Source organism: Leptinotarsa decemlineata, unplaced genomic scaffold (assembly GCF_025532065.1).
Source record: "Leptinotarsa decemlineata unplaced genomic scaffold, Ldec_3_MD MMD2_tig00026354_RagTag_RagTag, whole genome shotgun sequence".
NCBI classification, from domain to species: Eukaryota; Metazoa; Arthropoda; class Insecta; order Coleoptera; family Chrysomelidae; genus Leptinotarsa; species Leptinotarsa decemlineata.
In genome coordinates, this window is record NW_027412702.1 from 8292460 (window position 1) to 8318063 (window position 25604).

The 25604-nt window shown below is 36.6% G+C and overlaps 1 protein-coding gene across 4 annotated transcripts in view; it reads left to right on the top strand.

Annotated features, from left to right (window-relative positions):
* Nucleotides 1–1916: 1916 nt before the first annotated feature.
* Nucleotides 1917–25604, top strand: part of LOC111507668 (uncharacterized) — a 47512-nt gene continuing 23824 nt past the window's right edge. For 2 of the 4 annotated variants that reach the window (XM_023163010.2, XM_023163011.2), the window contains exons 1-10: nt 5493–5861; nt 11057–11395; nt 11664–11855; nt 11912–12130; nt 12414–12800; nt 15911–16219; nt 20600–20847; nt 22546–22858; nt 22909–23097; nt 23151–23340. In XM_023163010.2, the coding sequence (XP_023018778.2) occupies nt 5493–5861; nt 11057–11395; nt 11664–11855; nt 11912–12130; nt 12414–12800; nt 15911–16219; nt 20600–20847; nt 22546–22858; nt 22909–23097; nt 23151–23340 (2755 nt within the window). Of the gene's footprint in view, nt 2217–5492; nt 5862–11056; nt 11396–11656; nt 11856–11911; nt 12131–12413; nt 12801–15910; nt 16220–20599; nt 20848–22545; nt 22859–22908; nt 23098–23150; nt 23341–25604 lie in introns of those variants that run through there. The other 2 variants (XM_074184482.1, XM_074184483.1) reach the window with 2 other exon arrangements.

Genomic DNA, 25604 nt, shown 5'->3' on the forward strand with positions numbered 1-25604 from the left:
GTTCGATCCACGATCCATCCGCCAGTGGTAGGCACTTTCCTTACATAAATGAAGTTATGAACCGCATTGGAAAACTTTACAACATCAAAACCATTTCCCAACCAACTAATCTATTACACAATACTATCAGATCGGCCAAGGACAAAATACAGCCACTGACATCCGCTGGTGTTAACAGGATTTCCTATTCCTGTGATTCAGTTTATATTGTAACTACCAAAGGCAGATCAACATCAGAATACAAGAACACAAACACATTTGCCGCATAAGGCAACCGGAGAAAGCCGCCACTGCAGAACATGTCCTAGCAGAAATAGACCTCATGATAAAATTCGAAGAAACTGCTGGCCTGTCTAATTCAATGCATTACCACGCACGAATTCTTAGGAAGGCCATTAAGATCTATAAGCATCCCAAATATATAAACAAAAGTCAACATTACCCAAAAAGGTCAGAAAGGGACTAGAATTGTTGGCGGAACCAGCAGCGTACCCGCCAACAACGTGAACCTATCGAAACAGCCCAACTAAAGATCAGAGCAATCAGGAGTGAGCATTCGCATGGTCTTCCCACCCCTCACTACCATTCCTACCACCACATTTATAGTAATACCCACCAGCACCTCACCACTCTGAAAATATAAATTCGAATGAACATGGAGCTCGCCAGTTAGTCGTTGCTGAGACTTCGAGATATTACCTTCGCCTCGCAGTCAACGCACATACTGTTGATGATGTCTGCCGCAGTTGCAGACGAAATAAATAGGAGTTACGAATTGTATGGATTCGGTTTTGGAGGTGGAGTTCAGAAAAAAATTTATAAAATGTACAATTATGCAATGTGGACTTGAAAAGGCCACCCTCTACACTTCTGAAGGCTCTTAAGCATCATTCATATTATGCATTCATGCATGGCTGACCTCAACTGTCCTTAAAGGACAAGTCTGAGTAAGACAAGGCAATGACATCCCCTCTATGAATTTCAGAGATAAACGAGGCTCCCAAAGTCTTCTGTTGATTCCAGACATGACCTTCGTAAGGGTTGAAGTCATCGCATTGTGTTATTCGGGCTTATCATTAAAGGACAGTTGAGCTCAGCAATGTATTCGTGATTCAGCCTAGCATCACTGATAAAATCCATAGCGAGTGGTTAAAACGGATTTTGGGTTCAGGTTTCATTTAGTTGCCTTGCAGTGAAAGCTGCAGAGGAACACAGAAGACGAATCTCGTTTGGCGGTCGATGTTAAAGATTGGCTTTGCAACTGACTGCCTTGGAGAGCCTCGGTTATCTTTTGGAGTGAGTCGTCTGTCTCTCGCACATATTGCGTCTTCGTAAAGGAAGATGACATCGCATTGGTTCACTCAAGCTGCTCCTATAAGGTCAGTTGAGTGAAGCATCGCATTTATGGTTCAGTTTGGTACCACCAATGAGATCTATGGTGGTTTGCAACAGCGCTATCTGGTGTTGGATCACGAAAGCTTTGTTTTAGGGTTCTAGTTTCAACTGGAATAGGTATGCTAATTTGTTATCAGAATCCTACCGAAACGGTGTCTAGGAAACAGGCGAACAGGAGAATGGCCTGCTATATCACCTGATCCTAATTAGGTCATTCATTATCTTGAGTCTAACAAACCTCATGATATCCCTGTCCTTAAAAATGAAGAACGTATTACAAAATGCCATGTAGTCAGAATAGGTCACTGTCTAACAGTCAGGAACATTTATAGGAATCATATCTTTGTTTGTTTTTAAGAACGTCGTTTAATTTGATAAATTTTCATATTATTCATATTAAACAAATTAAAAAAAATCGGTGATGACCTCATTACTCGAAAACGGATCACCCGGTGTTATTTAAAGACATAATAGATAAAAATCAATAACTGACCTGTTTTGGGAGTGTTCAATAACATTGTTCACTCAGTTTTTAATGTATTCATATTAATTTGTGGATGTATGCATTGCATAACTAAATTCCACCTTCATACTAACCAAGACGTTCAAAAAGCACTTAAAATGATTATGTTGAAAGCAAACATTTGAGATATTCATTTCATTCGAATTTTCAACATATTGATCAGTAAATAATTAATCTTCAGCAGGATCCACATTCCATTCGCCCCAGGCCAACGATTGATCAGTGATAAGTGATAAGTGGTCACAATCGGATTTACTTAGGACAAGGGCAGGTAGAAGTTCTAATTGAATGCAATGGTGTGAGTCTCTTTTGGTAAACAAATTCCAGCTGTAGCATCTATCTACATACGAACCCTGCTTGCATGGGTTCGACCAAGATTTGTATAATATTCGTTAAATGCATTACATTTTTTCGGGGTGATTTTTTGTAAATGTACCGTCGATTAATTCAATATTCGATACTTTCGTTTCCGATTTGGTTTCATTGCAGAGTTCACTTCCATTCCCAGGGTACTCTGGAATTATTATATGAATCAATAATCAATTTTTGAGAGTGTTTTTTCCCTTTCTTTGGAAGATTTCCACATTTTTTGTATAATAATGAGAAGTAGAAAGCCACAACCTTTTTTCCAAAAATATGTTTTTATACCACAAACTGACTAACGTGAGATTGAAAAATATAATAAGTAGGTAGGTAGTGTTGTAAATCATGCCCGAAAGGAAATAACGCCGGCCGCCACTGGTAACCGTAAACCAAACGTGACGTAGCTAATAGAGCGCGAATGCACAATGTTCCCTGCCGCTCTAGAAGCAGCGATAATAATGTTACCGATTTCGACGGAATTTCGGTGAAATTTTCTAGCGCATTTCATTAAGATATATAAACGCCAGCCGCGAGGATATTGAGACAGTCAAGTAAACGTTACAGTGCGGTACGCGAAGTGATTTAGTAAGGCGATAGACACTCAAATAATAGTTGAAGTTTTGTTCAACTGTTTGTTGTATTTAAAGTGAAATAAAGTTAAGTTTGATTACTCAGTGTAGTCAATTAATGGTCAACCCACGGGTAAAAACTTAACATTTGGTGTAGGAAGTGGAATAATAGACTAAAAATTTACTGTTTTATGGTGAAAACAAGGAGTGTCAATTACGACGAGATGGAAGTGCTTAAGAAAATGTTCGAGGCTTTGCAAGCGGGACTGACGGTGAATGAAAATCGCAGAAGAGAGAAAGATGAACGCAGAAGAGAGGAAGAACGATTACTCCGAAACGAAGATCGTGAATTACTACTAGGTATTCTGGAAAAAGAAGAAGGAAACAGAAAGGAATATCGTGAATTATTGGTGAATATTCAGAAGAAACAAGAAAAAGACAATAAGATGTACCTTCATTTATTTGAAGATTTGACATCTTCCCAAGTGAGTAAACGGGAGGTACAGGAATTGATTCAGGAAGAATTTGGAAAAGTATTTCAGGAAACAAAGGAGGGATTGGAACGAATAGTCGATGAGAAGTTTGATGGGGTTGAAAGGAAACTTGAAGGAGTCGGAAGGAAATTTGAAAAAAAGCTTGAAGGAGTCGAAAACAAATTTGAAGAGGTTTTCCGGAAAATTGGGAAAAGAAAAAGTAGGGAAACGCAGCTGGCATCTAAAGAAGACCATGCCTGACATCCGGATGCAAATTCTGCCAACGCCAGGAGGACAAGGATACCCAGCTACCAAAAGAAGAACTTCCCACTAGACGTGATAAAGTAGCGGGCAGATACTCCTTTATGGATAGCTCTGATAGCTCCCCTACCTTCCGCCGCTTCGGGTTCCCTCTTACCCGGAGGGTAGCAACCTGTTAGGGTCCTTGGCCAGGGATACGGACAGACAGTTTGAGAAATCACTTGACCAAGGTGTGGTACGTTCGTTAACAGCTTCTGAGGGTGACACTACGGCACAGCCAGCAGGAAAAGGGTTACTTGGTCCAATGAGACTCCATGAGCATTCGAGATGACCTACTAACTCGAAAATGGGAAAGCTCGGATGGAAGAACCCACAGATTCCAGATGATCCTTCCTAAGACGTGTATCCCGAGTTTCCTTAAACAACTCCACGATAGTCCCACTGGAGGGCATTTCGGAGTAAATAGAACTCTAGCGAGAGTGCGCAAGAGATACTATTGGGTCAATTGCCGTCGAAACGAGGAAGAGTGGTGTAAGCGCTGTGACCTGTGAGTCCGAAGACAAGGCAAAGAGGAAAATTGAAGCAGTACCTCACTGGGTGCCCTTTCGAGAGAATCGAAGTCGACATTTTGGGGCCATTCCCTATGACTACATCCGTTAACAAGTACCTTATGGTTGTGATGGATTACTTTTCCAAATGGCCTGAAGTAGTAGCCTTACTCAACCAAGATGCTAAAACGGTGGCAGAAGCCCTATTGCAGAACGTAATTGCCAGACACGGAGAACCCCAAGAACTACACTCGGATCAGGGCCGCAACTTCGAATCGGATTTATGGAAGAAAATGATGACTCTGTTCGAATAAAGAAGACAAGAACAACTGCTCTCCACCCACAATCCAATGGAATGGTCGAGAGGCATAATCGCACCAATTTTTGTCTCCGAAAACCAAAAAGACTGGGATAAATTGGTTCCTCTTTTTCTGTTGGCATACAGGAGCTCCCAACATGACGCGACAGGTTATACACCATCCACGTTGGGAACTGAAGCTTCCGATAGATGTATACGTCCCCTCTTGAAATGTTATTCGGGGCAAACAATTTCAGGGAAGGAGGTAGTGTTGTTAATCATGCCCGAAAGGAAATAACGCCGGCCGCCACTGGTTACCATAAACGTGATGTAGCTGAGAGAACGCGAATACACAATGATCCCTGCCACTTTAGAAGCAACGAGAATAATGCTACCGATTTCGACGGAATTTCAGCGAAATTTTCTAGCACATTCGAGACAGTCAAGTGGACGTTACAGTGCGGTACGCGAAGTGATTTAGTAAGGCGATAGACATTCAAATAATAATTGAAGTTTTTTGTATATAAAGTGAAATAAAGTTAAGCTTGATTACTATGTGTCAATTAATGGTCAACCATTAAATAAATGGTTTACCATCAAATGGGTAAAAACGTGACAGTATATTTACAAAACATAAAACTTTTTCAGGGAAGTGACGGACAATGAGAATAATTTTAGGAAGGAAAATTTTAATTCGAAGTGGACTTAAATTTTTTTTCTGATATTTAAAAAGTTGAGTATAAATTTGGCTGAGGGTATTCAAATTAGTTTTTTTATCGATAGATATATCCTCATTTTTGACATGTATCAATTCCAGTAAAACTCTTTTTGCTTGGTTAGATTCTGTACAAATGACAGTAGACAGTGGCATTGTTATGATCTATTTTATGGTTATCATTCACATGATAAGTTGTTGTTATGAATATCTTTGCTAAATATCTATATCAAAAATAAAGATGCAAACAAATCCTATTTTTATTACCACATCTTAAACATGATATACTCGTACAACACTGACAGTTGATGAATAATTGTCAAAGTTGTCAAATATAAGAAAAGATAATGTTCATCAATACCTCGCAAAAATATGTCGAAAATGGCGAGCAAGCTTTCGAAGAGGCAGTGAATCACAGTGGAGATCATGGACAAGAAAGCTATGAGGAGCTTATCAAATTTATTGATGAATTTATTTCTTCCGAAGAATATTCTGAGTACATCAGGAATAAAAAAAATATAATCAAGAGATGCATGTGGGTACAATATGATGAAAATGATTTGAAAGAGTTTCCACAGATAGTTGAAGATAAATACCCACAAACGACCGAATCTAAAAAACTATTTGCATTTGCGAAGCAATTTGAAAAATATGTAAAAAGAAAAGAAAATTTAGAAATACTCAGGAGACAAGAACACGGCATCCAAATCATAAAGGTGAAATGAAATACATAAATTCAATATCTCTTAAGAGTAATAATATTACTAGAGAATAAATTGGAATGAATACCAGTAGTACAAGCAGTAGGGGAGATGAGGGTATTTATACGCATCTAATAAGCAATATTTTTGTTATAAATCAAATGGTTTAATCAGCAAAGCCTGCAGATCTGCCAAAGTTGTTTATGTATATGTTCCCTTTAACATAGCCATCCCAACTTCTCTACAAAATAAAAGGGGTTGGTGTAAAACAGATGAACCCGAGTTTTGTGGTTTGCGTACCATTACCCTTTACGGCAGTTAATGATACGCATTTTGTCGGGCAATGATAGGCAAATAAAAACTGTTTAAAAAAATCGTGTTTATTGAAAATTGTTATAAAATATCATGAAATCAAAAAAGTTAACTTATACGTAATTGAAACGTATTAAAAAAGAAAACTCAAGACATATTTTAGATGTTAAACAAAAACATTAAACATATCTCAGAAACTAAATTAAAATTTGCCAACAAGGTTCCTTTTTGCAAAGGATATTTTACTGCAAAAGCCGCATTCATAGTCAGTGGCGGAGTCCTGCCCATTGCATTCAGCACTTTCTGCAGGTAACACATCTATACCAAATTTCCCCATCTCTTCCGAAATCTTCATATAACAGCCATTGAGCCTTCTCGTTTGAATCCACATCCATGTCATTCAGTTCGTCATCATCAACAAGATTTTTCTCGTCAATTTCGTTGTCCTCGGATGTATCAGAGTCTAATTCCAAATTTCTTTTATTTATTGTTTTTTTTTGCGTGATTGCACTTTCGCTTTACTATTTTTACCCTTTCCTTCTCGAGCGAAATTAAGTTAATTCCTTCTTTGTTGCTTCTCCTTGAGCACTAATTTCATTGCTGTAGCTGTTAATATTTCTGACTTTCTCTTGGTACCTTTTTTAGTTTTTCCTCTTCCAGAATATAACGGCAATTGTGAAAGTTCTGCAATGCTGACTTCGTCCATTGCTAAAGCACTTATTACTTTTGACTTTCGTTTAGGACAGGATTGGGGTATACTTGGAATGTTTGAAGTTGACGGACCGGGATCAGGCTGATTTGTGGAGTCCAAATCACCAGATACAGTAGGCAAATATTGGCAAGCAACTTCAAAATCCACTTTTGTAAATTTATCTGAATTGAATAGCTTTTTCTTTTGTCGCAATTTCAACGCAGGCATTTTCAAAGATTTCTGCCAAACCTGGGAAAGTTATTTTTTCTTACTTGCCAGTTTAAAAAATATATCGCACTCTTTATTGAAAGCGCATTTAAATAAAAAAGGAACTATCGAGAGGTTAGAGTTGGGAGGTATGTGGCGTTATTGACAACATGTCGATTCTATTATCTTTGCCATAGTTATAAATCGGGATGGAATGATGGTTATAATTGTTGTCGAGCACCAGTAGAACACGGTTTGCTTTACTTGAATTTAGATGCAATTTAAAATGCTGTAACCACTGAAGGAAACATTTTTCGTTGGCTCCAGCCATTGTCGGTAACTACATAAATTCCCTCTAGTGGTCCATTTTTCATCAATGCAAGAGACATTCGTTTTATAAGAAATATTAGGAGGGGTGAAATGAAGGTCCCAGAAGCATTCATTGCGTAGATGGCAGTTACGTTCCTCCCACAGTCCCAAATTATTTTTCATCCAAACTGTTTTACGCTTTTTGGCCCCAGTTGCTTGGTTGGCTTCTGAACAGTTGAAATCTCGTCAACAGTGAAGATTATGCTTTGACCAAATTTAAATTTTTCTAACAAAGATACCAAATTGAAAAAAAAAGTTTTAACGGATTCTTCATTTTAATCAGTAATTCTATTGACACTTGTTCCTTCAAATTTTCTTGGACTAATTTGGGGTTTCTCCTAAGAAATAATCGCAGCCAATCCTTCCCTGATTCTTGGCGAGTTTTATTAAAACCATGTCGTTATGCCATTGGCTTCTGCTTATTGAAACACTAGTTTTCGTAACTCTACCGGAGTCAATCCATGAAACAATTTAGCTAGTTTAAGAACGTGCCTTGCCATTTGAGTTTGAACCTCAGCTTGGACTAGATCTGTAGTTTTTCCTTCTGGGCGCTCTCAGTGTTGCCTCATTAATGTTGAATGATCTGGAAACCTCTCGAGTTTTTTGCATATTGCCTCAAGAGTTTTCTGTAAAGTGTCGTCGGTCCAACCAGTGATATTTGTTTTTCTCACGTACTTGTTAGGCATCTGAAACAACAATATGGACAGCTAAAAGACATGTTTTTTTAAGGACAAAACACAAGCACTACAGAAAAAACATTAAGGTGCTCTAAGAGCGGTGCCTGTGCGAAAGTAGCAATTCACATTGGATTTGAATCGCTGAAGATTAAATCCATTTGGATAAACGTTCTCAGGAAATTTATTCCTCACAAACGCACCTCTCCAGGGGAAAGAGTTCTTAAACAGTGAAGTTCGAGTTGTACTGAGTTGAACCTCAAAACGATGAGCAGCCACAGTCCGTGGCGTACTTCTAATATGTACCGCTCTTGGTGGAATCAAATGTGCCAAGTTACTTGAACACTTCCCGTGGAAGTATCTATAAAAGAGAGACAAATCTCCAACTTTTCTTCGATGCTCTAGGCTATCAAGGTTGTATGTGATGTTCGCGTCTCCAATCAGGCGGATGAAATCCAGCAAATTCAAGATATGTTTGGGGGCAGAGCTCCATACAGGACAACAATACTCCAAAGAAGGTCTGGTCTGAGCTTCATGAAGCATCAAAAGTTGCTGAGGTGTGTACAGTTTTCTGGTTCGGAACAGTGTTTCAAGCTTTAGAGAAGTATCCTTTGCAATTCCAGCGACATGATTGTGCCAAGACATATTGTTGTCCATTTCAACCCCCAACAAACTTATCGAAGCAGAAAGCGGAATTGTCTGACCTGACATTATTATATCCGGTTCGGAGACATTTATCTTCTTGGAGAAAACCAATGCCTGGGTTTTTGTGGCATTGAATTGAACCTAGTACTGTACTGATGGTTTCGGTACTATGCGGGTAATGGTACGCCAATGAGGTTAATCGTAAGCAACCGCGTATCATTACCCGATTTACTCCATTTGTCTTATGAGCTACTTGAACATAATATTGGTCGATATTGCCATGAAATATTTACAAAATTTGGTTTAGTAGGGGCCAGTCCATTCATGACTTTACTTGAATCACGCACAAATGTTATAACAAAAATGCCAAAAACTAAAAATAGTCTATGCCTAACAAACACAAGCGTGGAAGTACCGCAACAGAGTTGTTGAAATACGTTTGTGCTACGAGTCTATTCAATTAACGCCGACATTCAACGATCGCTTGGACATACTACAGGGATAGGGCCATGCGTACCATTGTCCGCTGCGTGTGTTTACCTGGTTCTCCCCTACAAACAGTCAGAAGAAAGGAAGTAACTCTTCAAGACTGCTTTTGTGGAAAAATCAAAATATAAACTGCATTTTTCATAATACCAAAACATTCTTTTACTTCACATGTAAAGCAGCATCCTAATTAGTTAGGAATGTTAGTCATCAGGTTTTGTAGTGTTGGGTACAATAATCAACACATTGTATGAATTCGTTTCCTTTTCCTGACTGATCAAAAAATCACTCAAATGAAACAAAAATTAAGTTGAAAATTGAAGTGTATTTCAAACATTTGAATACATTTGCAAGAATCTGAAAAAATGAAAGGTTGAGTAACAAAATATTTTGGGCTTTCATCAAAAAAAGTACTTGAGGAACACTTGGGGAACCTCATTCAGTTATTCGTGATCATCATTATCTGTATTTTCTATCGTTATGGGACTATTTTGTTGTGGAAATGAAAATTCCTTTTCTCTGCAAGGATGTAGGGTATTATTTACTGGACATTTTTGTTTTTTTAAGTTAATAGGCAATTTCTCTAAATATGCAATATCTATTACTGAGTTTAGTTCAGAGTTTAAAGTTTGAAGAACATGTATATCAGTTTTCCATGGTACACTTTCCTACTTTTTATAGTTAGGTTAGGTTAGGTCTAAAGTGAGTGGGCCTATTCGACCCCCCACCGCAACCCGTAAGGGTTTATTGTGGCTCACACCTATTCACACTAGACCAAATAAACCCAGCTTCTTGAGGAAGCCGATTAGTTTGTATGGTGAGTGGTCTTTCAGGTCAGATGGTGAGAGTACGGATCTGCCGAACTCAAAGAACCTGATTCGGTCCCCAGCGGGGCAGGCACAAAGTATATGCTCTGCTGTTTCATCATTTTCCAAACAGAGGCGACACACATTGTCTTCTGACAGTCCGAGTCTCTGCATATGATTATTCAAATGACAGTGACCTGTAAGAAGGCCTGTTAGACATCGTAGTTCATTCCTACTGTAGTCCAACAACTGTTTTGGTATCAAGCTTCGAAGGGTGAATAAACGCCTTGGAGTGAGCAAATCCTGGAATATTCTGTCAAAAGTCCATAAATCTTCTTGCCATCCAGGTGTTCAATGTTTGTTTGGCAAAGCCTGAAGCGATGCCAATGACAGGTTCTGGTCCGATGAAGCTGCTTGCAGCACCCTCCTTTTCAAGGGAGTCAGCAGCTTGATTGCCTTCCAGGCCAGTATGGCTAGGAATCGAGGCCAGGGACAATTTGTTAAGTCTTCCTATCGAGGAGAGTCGTTGCTGGAAATTTGCTACCAATTTCGACGTTGCTCGGTAGGAGCCAAGAGCTTCCAACGCCGCTTGACTGTCCGAAAATATTTTTATTGAATTGTGTATGAGGTTGGATTTATCCAATCTCTCCGCACACAATTCGATAGCGTACATTTTCGCTTGAAATACAATCGCATAAGTTCCTAGGCGGGTAGATATCTCTGTCCTGGGTCTGCGACTAAAAACACCTGCATCAGAAACAGAAGATGTTTCTGATCCATCTGTGAACGAACAACTATCTGCTCTTAATATTTCCTTTTCCCGGAGGATCCAGTCCTCCGTAGTACTTTGGCCAAGATCTGTACTAGTACAAAAGTTAGATGAAGAATATAGATCCACGATTAGTTTCATCATTCCAGTTTGTTTCTTTTTTCCAACTGCTGACTTCATTTTCGTCAAATACATTTTTTATCAACTAGTACTTTCAATTCACTACTCACATGTCCATTTTTTTATTTTAGGATAAAATCTCCAAACTGAAAGTATTCCTGAACTGCACGAGAAAAACTAAACAAGCACGATATGAAAAAAATTGTAAGAAATATTTGAAAACATTCTGTGACACTTTCAATATAAACTACAACAGTTTAAAAATAAAAGATAGACGCAAAGTGGAAGAACGAATAATTTGTTATCAAAAAATAATACATAGCCGAACCATGAAAAGGAAAATGAACATTACATCAATTGTGAGAAAACTTACAGAAGAATATGGCAGAAAACCCAAGAAAAGTATATGGAATATTCCACGTCAGACTGATTTCTACCAAGCTGAAAGACGACAGATGAGTTCAGGGGAAGTAAGTCATACTTGTAGTCTAAGATCCGTTATTTCATAAAAGCTGAAAGTTTCTCAGTGCGTAGGTAGGGAATGTTGGGCCACTATGTAGTTTAACAGATAACAGGTAGCAGAGGTGTGAAAACCCCTTGAACTTGAATTTCCTGTCTAACAAACTTTCAGCCTTCATAAAATAACGAAGGTCAGGAATTCACGAGCTCTTGCTCCCTGCTACCTTGAGAAAAAATGTTGGCAAAACAACGTTAAATATTAATTTCATGAGTTTATAGATGCATCATGTCAGCATTGTCGCAGATATATTCAACGAAACTGACAATGAAACAGTGGAAAGGGGTGACGAAGAGAGCCAAAAAGATACAAAGAAAAATAAACAAGAGTATAAGGTAACCAAAGTGAAGAACAAAAAGGAGAATGAAATCAATTCTGCGAAAAGAAGTAAAAAGGGGAAGAAGTCTTCAAAAGTAAAGCTTGGTGAGCCAAAAATAAATGAATAGTTGAATAGATAACATATTTCCAGAAAGAGCAATCAGAGCTGGTGTTACCTGTGGTGCCATTGTGCAATAGAAGAAATAAAATCGATTTGGAATCGAAAGAACGAATTTCGCAGTTACTAGAAGAATTTCGAAAGTTTGATAATATTATGGAAGACAAGCATATGCTATCACAAGAAGTTTCTTCTGCCGCTATAATGATTGATAATAACTTTTTATGTAAACCAGATACCATAATATTTGAAGTAAGTTTTTTATGGCTGTCTATAAATTATGGAACTTCGAGCGATAGCAAACTATTTTCCTATTTGAAAATATCTAAATCAGAGTTTATTCTATGCATTTTCAAATTCAATATTTCTTCCTGTACGATTTAATTAATGTACGTATGTTTGTGGCTCTTTCACGCCTAAACGACTGAACGGATTTAGATGAAACACCTCACCTCAATTCAACTTCTTTCTTCATAAAACTATTACATTTTTTATTTTCATTCCTTGCTTCTCATGATAAAACATTTTCTTGCAGAGCTGTGAATTTCGAAAAAAATATAAGAAAAAATGCATTATTCTCAACAAAAGCAAGCAGCCACGAAAATTCAGATTTTTAAAAATTTCATCACAAAATGAATACGACACGCTTTTATTCGAAATCCAACCCCTGCTAGGAATCCAGAAAGTATCAAGTGGATGTTCAGTGACATTATATGTAACTTTCATTCCTAGAGAGCCATTTACACAGCTTGAAGCGAAACTTGAATTTCTTTCCTACGACGTAGAAGATCAACAGTACCAACAATTCTTCGTGCATATTCGATGTCTGCCACCACATGCAAATTTGAAGATTAGTCAGAGTGACATCTCTTTCGGCAAAATGTTCATTTGGCAAGCGAGGCTTTCAATGAAGTCCATCAAGGTAGGTTATTTTCTATTACACCTAAATAAATGTTTTAGTTGCGAACTCCCATTGTCTAAAAAATTAGGTAAATTTCTTCTTCAGCAGCTGTTTGAGACAAGTTCGAACTTCGAATATTGTCCATTTAATCATTTCTGCTTTTGTATCTGTTCGAATGAAAAATATTTTTGTTCACTATTATTATTATAAGTTTGTATATAATATCAAGTATATCGAGCAAAAAACTAAAATTGAATAAAATACAAGCAACAATAAAAAAATGAACTGTTAACACAAGATGAAAATTAAAAAATTATTAACAAGAAATAAACATTAAAAAAGTAAGACATTCCAAGCCAAGTTACCTCTCGACGTTTCGATTGTTACTATCCACAATCGTCTTCGGGTAATGACTGGACTTATTCGTCGACAGCCATCCTGATTTCGATCAGTTGGGAGCCTGTCTCCCTTACCCTTTCAACTGGCGTATGCCGAGATCTGATTATTTATAGGTCATCCCAGTGTTTTCACCTATCCCCTCTTCCCTCTCTCCGCTTCATAGGTTTTAGCGGTAGCTCACCATTTTGCAAGAGTTGGTCGTGTTCGGCTTGATTATAGGTTTCCATATGTTGCGTATCTCTACGCTAGCTTGGCTAAATGCATTGTTGAAGAACATATATGCGACTTCATTGAATTTTCTCCTAAACCAATGTTCCTTCTTAAGGATGATTTCAGCTTGAGACCACTTGATGTTATGTTTATGAGTCCAAACATGCTCTGCTATTCCTGATTTGCTAGTTTCTCCTCGTTGTGTATGTTTCTTGTGCTCGATAATGCGAACTTCCAATGGCCTCTTAGTTTTACCGATGTATGATTCTCCGCATTTGCAGGGTATCCAGTAAATGCAATTTTTGAAATCGCAGTCCGCGTCTGGTGGCCTGGTTTTCGTGAGGCTGCTATAGATAGTGTTTCCAGATCTGAGGCAGGTTCTGATGTTATACTTGGACCCAATTTTTCTTATCCTTTCCGACAATCCTCTAATGTAGGAAAGTACAATTACTGGTTGTGCTAGCTTCTCTTCCTTGTGAGACTCTTGCTGTTTTTTAGCCAAAGTCTGTTCCACCATCACTTCGGAGTAACCATTTCGTTGAAGTTCTTTTTTAATGATGCTTAGTTCCTTTTCGAGACCTTTCTTTGTATTACAGATCCTGGAAGTACGGTCTACTAGAGTCTTGATGATTCCTCTCTTAGTCGTTTGATGGTGGTTGGATTCCTGGTTCAGATACTTTCCCATGTGAGTGGGTTTTTGGTATGCAGATGTTTTCCATTTAGTGTCGGTCCTCTTCACCAATACGTCTAAGAATGGCAATTCGTGGTGGACTTCCTTCTCCATTGTGAAAGTGATGGAAGGACTTACGTTGTTGATGTGCTTCAGGGAGCTGTCTAGTTCTGCATACTCATGGTTCCATATTATGGAGGTGTCGTCAATGTATCTCAACAAGACTTGGGGCTTCTTCTGGGCTTTTTCAATGGCCAGAGTTTCAAACCACTCCATATATATGTTAGCTATAACCGGTGAAAGTGTCGATCCCATTGGCAGTCCCTCATCTTGTGTAAAAAATTCGTCCTTCAGTTGGAAGTAGCAGTTTCGTACACAGCATCCTAGTGATTCCATGATTACTTGTATCGGTGAGTTTGTTCTACCTTTCAGGTTCCCATCTTCGGATAGCTTCCTCTGCATGATTTGAAGCCACTTATATTTCTCACCAGTAATTCAACTTCTCATATGACATAATTATGAATATCCAACGCTCAATAGCTGCATCAAGTTGAAGAGTATTATGATAATATTCAATAAACTGAAGTCATTGCTAACAATATTGGTCTAAATTGCGTGTTGCCTGGGATCGAGTTATACTTTGGAATCTTCGTTGGGTGAACCTACAAAAATGAGTCTCTTTGGAGGGTTCCTGTAAGAGACCATTCATTTGGTGCTCCTCCATTATCAAAGATAAAAGCGATACTGAGATCATGAATTTGAAAAAAGATTGGTCATGGAATATTCGACTCATTTCTTGGGAAAATATAACATGAATTTTCAGCACTTGTATATGTTGAGTGATTTAACCCATTTCACTATTTCACCATGCTCACTATACCCATATATTTAGCATACAATAATATATTCAGTATGTGAAGAATGTATTCAGTTTCTGTTTTTTTTGTTGATATGAACGTAATGTGTCGTAATACCTATTTGAACAATATAGGTAGTACAGGGCTATTCAAAGTCGAGTTATGCATGGAGATCTCTCAAACAGTAGGAGATAGAGATAGGGTTACATTTTGGCAAAGTTGACTAGTTTTGGATCCTATTGAATGATACTGAAGAATCGACTTCAGTTGTTTTGGTTCACGAGAAATTTATATTTTATCTATCTTTTGTAGAAATATTAGAAATCTTTCCATACTTATCTTTTTCCTACAGGGTGTCGTATCAACTGTGAGATTTCAAGTATGGCCCTGTATTTATTAAACAATCTTTTCTTTTTTCAGTAATATACAATAAGTGTTATTATATGAGAAGAATGGATTGGTATTGTCCTCTAACTTTAAATGAATTCATTTTTCCTAATGCAAAGCTCATATGAAGTTTTAGAGTATTTTCATTTTTCGGAAAGTAATAAAGAAAGCATCAATAAAATGAAATGAATTGGCAAAAATCTGAGGGAAATATTACACTTTTTTCCGAATATTCTTGACCATAATTTTCAGTGAATATTCAAATTCAAACTAATTGGAATATGACCATAGTTTATTGTATCATTTGAATTGTAGGTATATGCTGAATATAAAAAATGCTTGATTTGATTCATTTGTGTTGAGTGTCGTGTTGAAACCAGAGACCAGAAACAAAACCTTCGTGATCTAACACCAGACAGTGCTGTTTCGACCCGCCATAGATCTCATCAGTCCAGTTTCCTCAAGATCCCCTATAGTTATCGAAAATTATCGAAATCGAATAAGTTATTATTGAAAGATCGCCATAGAAATTGATAACAAATGATATACAACAACTTCTAATTGAAAAACCTGAGTTTGATTCACTACAAGATAATCTACATTTTCAGCTTAAGAATGAAGGCAAAAAGGCATGTAAAGCGGTCATCAAGAAAATATTCGATCCATTGGAATTGACAGATCTACTAAACAACGAAAATGAGTACCAAAATTTATTTGAAGACATTGCAAAAAATATCGTAGAGGACTTATTTGAGAATGTATTTAATACTTTTTCGTTCGGGAGCTGCTTCATTGAAGTGGATGGTTATGAAAATTTCAAAGTAGAAATCAAAATGAAAAATGTTGATCACGTAGGTGATTTTTTAGAAAAATATATGTTGGACGTTTATGAGGACGGAAGTTTTGTTGGCAGTCAGGTAAGAACTCAGTTAGCTTGTATGAAAATCTCCGTTGATATTGAAGATCTGGTAATTATAATGAATATATGAGAAAATTAAATTATCTCTAAAATATCGCAATTTTATGTTTTCAAAGCAAATAATGGAATAGAGGTTTAATAATATAATCACTAAAGGTTCATAATCCTCTTAAAGTATAGAATTGTTCAACTCACTTCTCAAATCAAATTGTTTTTTATGGGTATAATGATCATTAATAACTGAAAAAACTCATATTCTTTCAAAAAAGTTTTTTCCGAAATCGGAAGTAGAATTCTCTTCCGTGAGACAAGTAGATGAAGTTTGTAAAAGGTAGGTAGTTATGAAAGAGTGTCATGAAAATAAAAGTACTGGACATTGATACATACGAAATACCAGAGCATCATTTATACCACTTTGTACCAAGGAAGTAGGTACATAAAATAATTTCAGATATAATTCAATTCGAGGTTTAATTCAATTCAATATGTCTCCTATCGGTTTCTTTTTCTACCGAAAATTATTATCCTATCCACCACCATACCGCCTTCCCCTTCAGGGTTGAGTGCCCTGAGATTGGAATTTTCCCAGACAGTTATAGTGTGCAGAAGCTAGAATATCTTCCATATCCAGTCTTGCTCACTTCCGAGTCGTCCTCAACGTCAGTAGGTTGAGGACTTTATTGATATTGTATGTTACTGTTACGGTAGATATTTTCAAAGGCGATGTAGTAACGTTCGTAATACCCGAGCTGGTGCTTTGGTTTTTGTTTTTGTTGTATCCAACGCATCAACAATATACAATATATATATATATATATATATATATATATATATATATATATATATATATATATATGTATATATATATATATATATATATATATATATATATATATATATATATATATATATACATATATTCCTCAACTGCTTGACGTTTGTTTATTATTTTAAATCTAAATCCTAGTTTTTTTATCCAATTCTGAAGAGTTGTGTCATAGCAGCTCACGTTATGGCCGGAAGTATTCAATTTCTTGCTTATGATTTCAATGTTTTTAATAGATGAATATCTAAAGGTTTTGGTAATCCCATATCACATCGCGTCTTGCGTTTATAAGGTTTGTTTTTGACTATTTTACGTATAGTTGAGAAAATAATTTTGGTCAAATCTGATGTTGATTGTAGTAGTTTGCTACCCTCGAAACCAAACTTGAGATGTACATAGATTCTTATACACATTGAAACATACTCTCCGTGTTTCAATATTCAAATGCATTCGAATCTTATTCACTGATATCTCTTTTTCGCATTGTTAACCATCGCTATTGTAAAAAGTCTGCGTTGTTATCACACTCGTTATTACTATTACTACTCGTCCAAAGACGCCACATTTTAAACAGATAACAAAACATTTAAGTAATTATAAATGCACCAATATCGAATTTCAACACTCAAATCGCGATCAGTTCCTGAACTGAACATTGACGACACAACGGCGATACTCATCCCTACATTCTATTCATCACCGTAACATGACTTCAAAATTAATTTCATGTCTCTTCATTCAATCATAAAACTCGGTTAGTGAAAATTATCCAATACGAACCGCCAATTCTTCAATCCACGTGGACTAGTTGGCAGCGGCATTATTTCTCTACATTGGTTTGTTTAGCCTTTGAGATGCCGATAGCTTTAACTATTCACAATACAGGTTACTTCGACTATACACGAACACGAGCAGGTAATACAATTAGGAACCATATAAATAGAGCGCCCATCACTGAAATAATAGTTAATGCGTTGGATACAAGAACCAGAACCAGAGCACCAGCCCGGGATTGCAACCGTTACCTTCCCACAGTTATCTCCGGCCGTGAAAGTTTACATTCTTATATTGATATTGTTACGTTTTTCCCGTAGGTTCGCCAATAATTGACCAACTGAACAATTTAACTCAATTTTATTTCGCTACTATAACCAACTCTAACGGAACTTCAGAATAATGCTCGAATGAGCTCCCTTCACACTGCACTTTTCAAACTAGACGGCCTTTCCTACGTGGCGGTAATGCTTATAGTCCAGTATTTATGGTAAGTTCACCTCGGAATTCGAGATACCCAGCTGTAAGTCTGTAAATACTTGTATATTGACACCCTAAAAGTTGTCTCAAAACCTACATGTGGTAGGGTGTAAGCAACTATGAAATTTCAAGGTAAAAGGTCACAAAAATCGGATTTTTGTGCTTTTTTTGTAAATATCTCATTTCCTATGGGTTTTTTGCAATTTATATTCGTTATCAATATTGTAGAAAACGCGTCATATATAGTTAATGAACTATCGATAAATCAATGATTATAAATATTTGTCAATTTTTATGAACTATTATATTATGTTTTATAATTTTTTTCCTAACCTATCCACTTTTTATTCAGTATTAATTTATTTAACAATACTTACCTGCCCATGTAATTGCAGAATTGTTAATCAAAATATAGGATTTATATTTGAATTTTAACTTCTTACATGATGAAAAAAAACAAATAAATCATGAATTAATCTTTTTATTAAAAAATACCATTCAATACATTTATTTTTATTAAAAGTAAAAAAATGAAATAAAGGGTACTAAAACTACAATTTATAATTTTAATCATCTTCTTCCTCTTCATCGTCGTCTTCCGGCTACTGGTAATTTCAACGACATTTGTCTCAAGTATTTCCATGATTTCGGGGTCAAAGGTTCCATCTTCGTTAATGTCGCTCTGATATGGTAGAGCATCCGCATCGCGAACCACACCCACAACCACACCACATCGAAACAGATTTCATACGTTTTTGAAAGTGCAGCAGTTCTTCTCTGCTGCTCCATAGCTTTTACGTTCTTACTGTAGTCTGAATATCCGTTAAATACAACAATTATTTTGGAACTGTAATGCCTTTGTGAATAATTTATGTATTTATCAAAAATAATAGAAAAAGTATCTTCTCTGCTCCATACAACATGATGAAGAAGAAATCCGCCATCAATAATGAACGTCACATTATTTTCATTGAGAACAAAAACAATTGGGCTCATGTTGTCATACAATGACGATTTGGTTGTTTTTTCATGCCATTATTATTAAAAAGAGCTGTTGGATATGGACTCAATTCATATTGAAGATATTCTTCAAGATTACTTTCAAAATGTTTGCTGACAGTAATTCTTTGGAAGAGTAAGCTCTGTGGCCGTTAATTTGCTCATTTCCAACAATTCCAGAAGCTATGGATATTAACTGCGTAGTATTTGGAAAAGGATCATGGAGTTTAAACCAATCAAATAGTATATTTACGTCAGTATTATCTTTTTTCACTCTTGACTCTCTGGAATCTACGTGTTGCTCGGTAGACTTCAAGGAGATATTACAGAACTTCTCCATTTCCTCACAAATAGTATTTGTGGCGTACATAAAACACTTTCTTTCGTACTTCGACCACGAGATACTCCTCCTTCGGTTTTCATGGATTTCATGAGACTTTGTTCATCAAGTATATATGACGCGTATTCGACCGGAGGCACCGGTTGTCCTGAAAATATCCTGTGACCGCGCGCTTTCCGTAGTAATTCCGTAAGTAATTCCGTAATTGTAGAGAATTTTGTATCCTACAATATTGATAACGAATACAAATAGCAAAAAACCCATAGGAAATGAGATATTTGCAAAAAAAGCGCAAAAAAACCGATTTTTGTGACCTTTGACCTTGAAATTTAATAGTTGCGTACACCCTACCATTTGTAGGTTTTCAGGCAACTTTTAGGGTGTCAATATACACGTATTTACAGACTTACAGCTGGGTATTTCGAATTCCCAGATTCTAACCTAATTTTGGCTTAAATGACTGGAGTATTATGTAACTCGATCGAACATTCCAGAAAGATGGAGAGAGAAATATATACATGAAGCTAAGCGCAACCTTGTACAAGTCACAATCGTTCGGTGAGACCCAGCGTCAGCCGTGGTAATTTTTTTAGTGGATATTTCACAACAATATGGAAGTCAGCTTTTGGTGTTCTGTTTCCTTTTCATCTGTTTGTTTGTTGTACCTGACTCCACTGTGTGTAGTGTTTGCATGGTTGTCTCCTTTACCCGACTGGTAACTGGTAAAAACTAAAACGCTTCTAAGGTATCGAGAGCACCTCTGTCATACAATAGTTGTTGATGTCCAGATACATTCTACACCTCCAGGTTGACCGCAATGTCTACTTTTTTCTTTGCCAATAAAATAAAATGAGTTCCTGCAGCATCTTGGTCATTGAATAGAATTGGATTATTAGATACCAAAATCTTTCAATTATACTCGTATTCAAACTACCGTACATATTTTTATCGAATTTCAGGAACTTCTGGTATCTGCGGAAATACGCGGACACTTCATAGAATTGTCACCAGAAGTGTTAGATTTTGGAGTTTGCATTTTCAACTCCATTTATCAACTGGGTCTTGATATTTACAATAGCTCATCATGTACACAGACTATCGCTGTGAAATTTCCGTCATCCGTTGTGGATTATATAAAATCTGATGTTACAAATTTGTATGTTCCTCCCCAAACGAAGAGAACTGTTTGGATCAAATTTCTTCCAAGGTATACGATAACTTTTTATATATTTGTGTATTGGGTGTTTTTGAGGCCTTGATAGAAAGGAGGTTCTGTAAAATTTTGAAGATACAAAATATTATATCAATACTTCAGAACAAAAGTAAAGGGTGTCCCAAAATTAACGCAAGATTTGAATTTGCCGCCATTTGTGCGTTGAAGTGCTAGCAACCATAAAAAATAATTTGACAGTTCAGGGTTAGTAAAAATGGAGCGATATATGATAGAACAACGTGTCTTTATTGTTGAACATTATCTCAAAAATAATGAAAGTTTGACGGTTGAAAAATTTCGACTGTAACTGGTGTTCGATATCGCGACATGATAACGCAGTTCTTTGTGCCAAAATTGGATGATATTGATGTTGCCAATGTACGTTTTCAACAAGATGGTGCCACGTGTGATACATCCCATTAATACAAATACTGCATGAGACATTTCTAGGTCTTGTACTCTCTCGTTTCGGTGATCCGAGTTGGCACCTAGATCGTGTGATTTAACACCTTTGGATTTATTTTTAGGGGCTATTTGAAGTCAAATGTGTATGTCAACAATCCCACATTAACAGGTGCATTAAAAGAGGGAATTCAACGCTGCATCAACCACATTTATGCAAAATAGCCATGGAAAATTTCAACAAGGGTGCGTATGTGCCAGAGAAGTCATGGAGGTCCTATTTATAATTCAATGAAAAAAATAATGAAATTACTAAAGACTGTGTTTTCTATTCAAATGTTACGTTAATTATGGGATATCCATTATATACACCAAAATATTTAGGTTATGAAAAGTTTCTTACAAATTTTTTTGCAACAATTTCAAGGAAATTAATTATTGTGCCTCCGCTTTCCTTAATAATTAATTAGAATAACAAATAAACAAATGCAACATTATGAAACTTTTAGAAAAAATAATATATCCAAATAGATAATCAACTGAATATTTCTTATTGAGATTTGAAAGAGTTAGTAAAAAAATGTCTGGGAGTTTCAATAATTATTTTTACCGCTTTCTTATACAAACTTGAAGATATCATTTTTTCAATATTGTTTGAAGTTTTATCATATACAGCATGACCAATGAAGTCCGCATCCAATCATTTTTAAATGATGTAATACCCAATCTCCCCAAACCAGAGGGTCAATATGTATTGTTACGTTTTTTTACCCGTAGGTTCACCAATAATTGACTTCCCTGAATAATCAAACTAAATTTTATTTCACTTTAAATACACAAATACTTCAACTAAAACTTCAACTATTATTTGAATGACTATAGCCTCACTAGATCACTTCGCGTACCGCACTGTAGCTTCCACTTGACTGTACTTGACTGTCCCGATATCCTCGTGGCTAGCCTTTAAATATCGTAATCGAATGTCGTCGAAATTTCTCCGAACTTCTGTCGAAGTCGGTAGCATTATTCTCGTTGCTTCTTGATTGGCGGGGAATCATCGTGCTCTCGCGCGCTCTTAGCCACGTCACGCCTAGTGTATGGCTACCAGCGACGGCCGGCGTTATTTTCTTTCGGGTATGATTTACAACAGTATGTTGAAACAGTTCTGTCAAAATTTCAAAAGAATTATATTGTATTGAAGAAAGCAAAAATGTAAATGTATTTATAAAAAGTGTTACTGTTTATATTATTATTATTATTGGTAACAACCTATTATTTTGTATTTTTGAGGAAACATATTACTACTGAAAGAATTCATTACTTTGATGGATCCACGGGAATTTTGGAAATGCCTGTCCATATATGTATACTAAGCAGAAACTATTCTGCTATACCTCCAATCAAAGCTACAATATTTGCCGTATTATCTGATCAAAATAACACAAATATCATACCAACTGAAGAAGCAAATTGTGATTATTTTCCTGATGGAGCAGTATTGGATTTGGGAGAATGCAGTATATACGAAACCGTGTACACAGATATCATAATTGAAAATGAAACTTCGTCTCCTCAAATTTATGGATTCATCGATTTGCCACAAGTAAAAGAACTACTCATTCCAAATGTTTTTGTTCTGAAAACTTTTTGTAGTGTATAACAATTTCGCCAAACTTTGGATTTGGTGAATTAGACCCGGGAGAGAAAAAAACACTGAAAATATACTTTCATCCAAATATTGAAGATATTAAAGATTGCTACATCGAAGGAAAACTGAAAGATCATCGAAAAGTTTTAAAATTAACTTTAGAAACTCTTAGCAACGTAGGGCAGATAAAGCAGGTTGGAATTTTACCTTTTACTTTCGCAGGTACAAAAAAAAACGTCTTTTTCAGTCCCTTAACGGAAAAAAGCTGAGGAAGTCAATCGATCTAATGATACAAGAGATGAGAAATTCTCTAAGAAATAATAATTTACTTCAAGATATAAAAATTTGCATGAAGTCTGTGAAATCTGTGTATTTTTCTCAAAAGAAAACATATGATGGACAAATTCATGTATTGCGTGATTATAAAGGAGAAGGTTGTAAGTACGATATCAATAAGGTTTTTTTCATTTATTTTGTAGCAAAATGTGGACTTCCATTCTTCATTGCGGACTCGATACCAATATTTGTGCTGAAGAATCTGTTTTTTTATATAATACCAGTATTAGTCATAGATATATCAATGAAATAACTACCCAAAAATATATAACGCGTCTTTCAACAGGAACTTCCGAACAATTGATAACGGTCATCTGTTAAATTAGTTGTCATTTATTCAGTCTGTTTTGCCAAATCACCATGGCCGGATGAAGCATTCAACAATACGTGCAAATAATAAAATTGTTTTATAAAAATGGGTGTTCTGTTCGGGCAACGTACCGCATGCATCGCCCCTTTTACGGTCGCCATAATTGTCCTACCGAGAGGACTATTCGCAATGTGATCGATAAATTTGAGTCCACTAGTTCAGTAAACGATCGATCAACACCCGTATGTTGACGAAAACATCACCGCTGCGCTGTCTGTGAAGCACAGTAGAATAATACAACCAGTAAGGTCTCTTACCACGAGTTGCCGGTGACCTTCAACCACTCTTAGGAGGAGATTCTCATCCAACACGTTCAATGCTGTAGTATCGAAGGATTTGACGGTACGGGCATCGGATTAGTTATTAAAACGGTCGGAAATTGATATTATGTTTAGTTTATTCGCTGTTGTTACTATTGTTGTAAGTTATTGTAGTTGGTTATAAGTAACTTACCACAAAATATTCTATAATATCCTTAAATTTCGGTTTTATATGAGCGCACGCTCATAGTAAAAGAAGGAAATTGTCTCCGCACTTCGTTTCGAGGTAACTGAGAACCTTGTGAATGTATGAATGAAAGTAGTGGGAGTGGAGTTACTGGTTGATTTTTACTATGGTGAGAGTGTGCAGGAGAATCCGAGGCAGTCGATTTTGCGTCGCTCACAAGAACTCGGCCTTCCGCAGAACACAACTTATCGGATTTTGCGTTGTGACATGAGCCAGCACCCATACAACATTCAACTGAACCAGGAACTGAAGGTAAACGACCATAAACAACGACGTGTGTTCGCTGAATGGGCTCTGGAGCAGTTGGCAACTGACCCTAATTTTCATCGAAAATTCATCTTCAGCGATGAGACTCATTTCTGGAGGAATAGGTACGTGAACAAACAAAATTGTCGAATCCAAGAGCGTCCAATGCATCCCAAAAAAGTCCATGTTAATTGAGGATTTCCGGCAGCGTCATTGGTCCATATTTTTTTGAGAACGACTTTGGCCAGGCCATCAGTGTCAACGGCTAGCGCTATAGGTCGATAATTACCAACTTTTCAGAGAAAATATGTCAACCGAAAACGCCGTTTTTCACTTGGTGAATAAAATACTGAATAAAGCTAACGAAGAGAAAAAATGTCTAGCGGTGTTCTTAGATTTGGCCAAAGCCTTCGACACTGTCACTCATGATATTTTGTTACAGAGGTTAGAAAATGTCGGAGTGAGGGCTAAGCCTCCAGAACTACTAGCTGATTATTTACAAGACCGAACCCAAAGGGTCGAAATAAACGACACTTATAGCCAGACACAACCAGTCGCCATGGGTATTCCCAGGGCACTGTCATGGGTTCAATTCTATTTCTAATATATATTAACAGCATTTACAACCTGAAGGACTTCGATGGTGATGATACGGCATTGATTTTCTATGGTAACACATGGGACTCTATTTATGCAAAAGCACATTATATTCTCGTGGCTGAGTTTTAGTCTTCTGAGTCTAAACGTCGATAAAACAAAATTCTTAACCTTTTCATCAACAATAAGAGATCAACCACTAGAGAAAACATTTTCATACACACTCCCAATTGCCAAACTCCTTTAATTTGTTCTTGTCCACGTATAAAGAAAACGGATACAGTTAAATATCTGGTTATGATACTTGACCCACATGTACGCTGTTCTACCAACTCAGAAACATACTAAATAAACATTTATTACTGATGACATACGATGCATTAGCTGAATCAGTTATAAGGTACTGTATTATTGTTTGGGGTGGGTTGAATAAAACACACTTACATAATCTTCAAGTGATACAAAACACATTGCTTAAAATAGTATTGAAGAAAGATAAAAGACATCCAACTGATAGCTAATATAAGGAAGCTAGTTTATTCAATATCAGAAAATTATACACCTATCACTGTGTACTATGGACGTTGAACTCGCCTCTCACATATCTGACACACATACACGACACCCGAGCCAAATTCGAGAGAA